At 56.3% G+C, this 3,267-nt stretch overlaps 1 protein-coding gene across 1 annotated transcript in view; it reads left to right on the top strand.

The window, feature by feature from the left end:
- The first annotated feature begins 290 nt into the window (after positions 1 to 290).
- Positions 291 to 3,267, top strand: part of MYPOP (Myb-related transcription factor, partner of profilin) — a 16,243-nt gene continuing 13,266 nt past the window's right edge. The window contains exons 1-2 of the mRNA XM_006764419.2: positions 291 to 404; positions 520 to 700. Coding sequence (XP_006764482.1) covers positions 291 to 404; positions 520 to 700 — 295 coding nt within the window. The remainder of the gene's footprint in view (positions 405 to 519; positions 701 to 3,267) is intronic.

Genomic DNA, 3,267 nt, shown 5'->3' with positions numbered 1-3,267 from the left:
TGTGTGTGTGTGTGCGCGCGCGCGTGTGTGTGAATGAATTAAGCCATTTATTTGACAGAGAATTAAGTGGCAGGGTGGCTGGAGGAGCTGTGGACACCGCAGGGGCTGAGGGCATCATCTACCCTGACCTTGATCTCCCCCAGCATCTTGCACCTGCACTGCTCCACGCGCCCCGGCCGATGGCTCCCTCCCTGTCACCTCTCAGGAGCTCCACCTGATTTAGGCCCAACTCCCCACTCAGCCCAGACTCTCCAGGAGCCACAGCACCCTGGCTGCCTCCCTGGACACCCATGACACCAGGTGGCTGCCCCCGGTTCCCGCTGGGGACATGGGGTCAGTTAGGATATGGCGAGTATAAGGAGCTCAGTCGGTGCTACGGGGCGAATGTTGTCCTCCCCCAAAAGGTATGTCCTACCCCTCAGCGCATCAGAATGTGGCCTCACGTGGAGACGCCATCCGTTAAGATGAGGTCATCCTGGGAGAGGGTGCGCCCTTATCCACCAGGACTGGTGTCCTTAGGAGAAGCGGGGAGAGGGACACAGAGGGGAGGCAGAGCCGGAGATCAGAGTGATGCTGCCACCAGCCAGGGAAGGCCGGGGCTGCCAGAGGCTGGAAGAGGCCACGAAGGATCCTCCGCTGGAGCCTTCCAGGGAGTGCGGCCCCGCCTACAGCCTGGATCCCAGCTCTGGCCTCCAGAACTGTGAGGAAATGCATGCATGTCTGTCCGTAAGCCGCCCAGCGTGCGGTGTGGTTATGGCAGCCCTGGGAAAGGACACGCTGGGCATCCAGCATGTCGCCAGCACCTCAGGAGTCTGGGCCGAGGGACGGATTGGGGTCTAAATCAACAGGGAACTAAATGAGGAGGCTGAGCAGGGAGCCAGGGAGCCGGGGCAGAGGTGAGTGGATGGGGCGGTGCAGGTGTCCGTGAGCGGAGAGAGGATGCAGGGGGGCTGCTCAGACTCCAGCACTGCCCCCTGCCCCCTTGGGTCCCTACCATGAACCAGGGACTAGGGAGCCAGGGGGCTGGAGAGCACTAGGCAGCCTCCAGGACCCAGGGCAAGCAGACAAGGGACAGAATGGGCCTGGAGGGCACCACAGACTTCTGCTCTCGGGCCGCGGGCACCCACGCTGGGTGTTCTAGAACAGAACAGGGAGAGAGACAGAGGCTGGACGTCATGCAGAGAAGCAAATGCTTAAGAGTGAACCCCTCTCCCCTCCCTCCAGCACCAGAGGATAAGGGGGGGCAGGCATTTCTCCACCCACATAGAGCCGTGGGAGAAAAATGAGGTCCATAGCCCTGTCCGGTTTGGCTGAGTGGATAGAGCACCGGCTTGCAGACTGGAGGGTCCCAGGTTCATTTCTGATCAAGGGCACAGGCCCGGGTTGTGGGCTCCATCCCCAGTGTGTGGTGTGCAGGAGGCAGCTGGTCAATGATTCTTTCTCATCATTGATGTTTCTCTCTCCCTTTCTCTTCCTCTCTGAAGTCAATAAAAATATTTTTTTTTTTAAAAAGGAAACAAGAAAAATTAGGTCTGTTAAAGACGGCCCTAGAACCCCAGAGTTCCATTGTGCCCTGAAGTGTACACGCGGAAGGTGGGATTCCTGAACCTCACCTTCCCCCGCTCTGGTCAGGGTGCCCACCATCCTACCTCTCCTCTGGTCAGGGTGCCCACCATCTCCCCTCCCCCTCTGGTCAGGGTGCCCACCATCTCCCCTCCCGCTCAGGTCAGGGTGCCCACCATCTCCCCTCCCCCCTCTGGTCAGGGTGCCCACCATCCCACCTCCCCCTCAGGTCAGGGTGCCCATCATCTCCCCTCCCCCCTCTGGTCAGGTGCCTACAATCTCGTGAGACTCTGAAATTGAATTTGTGCTCCTGTCAGGGTCCAGGGGTCTAGTGTGTTGTGACTGTCGGTTAAAGCTGATGTCCGAACCCTAACCGGTTTGGCTCAATGGATGGAGCGTCAGCCTGCAGACTGAAGGGTCCCAGGTTCGATTCCGGTCAAGGGCATGTACCTTGGTTGCAGGCACATCCCCAGTGGGGAGTGTGCAGGAGGCAGCTGATCGATGTTTCTCTCTCATTGATGTTTCTAACTCTCTCTCCCTCTCCCTTCCTCTCTGTGAGAAATCAATAAAATATATTTTTTTAAAAAGCTGTTGTCCAAGGCTGGCCAGAATCTGGGCCACGCTGGAGAATTTTATGCAAATGGAAAGGTAGCTCCACTAACAGAAGTCCCTGTTTTTGATCTGTTGACCATGCTGAGATCTCACTTAGGTTTAGCTTTGTTTCTTTGTGTCTTTCACTCTGCCCCTTTCCTCTCCTCCCTTCCTCCCCCTCCCCCACAGTCATTCTGACGAATGCAGACTCCACTCTCATCATATACAGCTGCCTAAGGAATCCCCACTTGGACGCCTCATCATGTCCAAAAGGGAAGTCCCACACCCAGAGGAAACCCTGTCAGCGCCCCCCTCAAAGTACTGACCACACCCAGATTCTGAGCACGCCACCCCAGCCCCTAACTCCTCTCACCAGGACTGTGGCAGTCACCTCCTCCCCCGTCTCCCTGCTTCTGTTCTTGGCCTCCTGGGCTCCAGGGCCTAGAGTACACGTTCCACCCCCAACAAAAGTGATCCCACTGAAACACAAGTCAGTTCATGTCGCTCCTCCGCACGGAGCCCTCCTGCGGTCTGTCTCACTCAGAGTAGACGCCGAAGTCCTCACCAGGGCCTCTCTCTGAACCTCTCCTCTCACTCTCTTCTCGCTGTTCCACGAATGCTTCAAGGACATACCTGCCGGAGGGCCTGCCTTTGCACATACCCTGCCCCTCCTTGGATCACTCTTGTCCCAGATTCCCACTGGTGGTGGCTTGCCCCCTCACTTCCCGCAGTTCTTTGGTCAAACATCACCTCCTCTGTGAGGCCTTCGCATCCTCACACCGCTGATCCCTCTTCCCACCTTAACCACCAGCGAACATGCTATGTGGTTTCATTACTGATTATGTCTGTGGTTGCGATGGTCAGTTTGATGTGTCAACTCGGTGAGGCTACTGTCCCCCCAGCTAGTCAAACACTAGCCCCACTGCTGCAATGCAGGTGTTTTATGGACGCAATTAAAGTCGATACTTGGTTGACTTTATATATTTTTAAATATATTTTTATTAACCCTTTGCGGTCGTTTGTCTACTCTCAGCCACCAAAGCTTTTTTACCGTTCCGGTCGTATGTCTGCTCTCAGCCACCACAGCAAGGAATGGTACGAATCTTAACTCTG

Source organism: Myotis davidii, unplaced genomic scaffold (assembly GCF_000327345.1).
Source record: "Myotis davidii unplaced genomic scaffold, ASM32734v1 scaffold741, whole genome shotgun sequence".
Taxonomy (NCBI): Eukaryota; Metazoa; Chordata; class Mammalia; order Chiroptera; family Vespertilionidae; genus Myotis; species Myotis davidii.
Note: the sequence above shows the minus strand (reverse complement) of the source record. Positions and strands in the feature narration are given on the sequence as shown.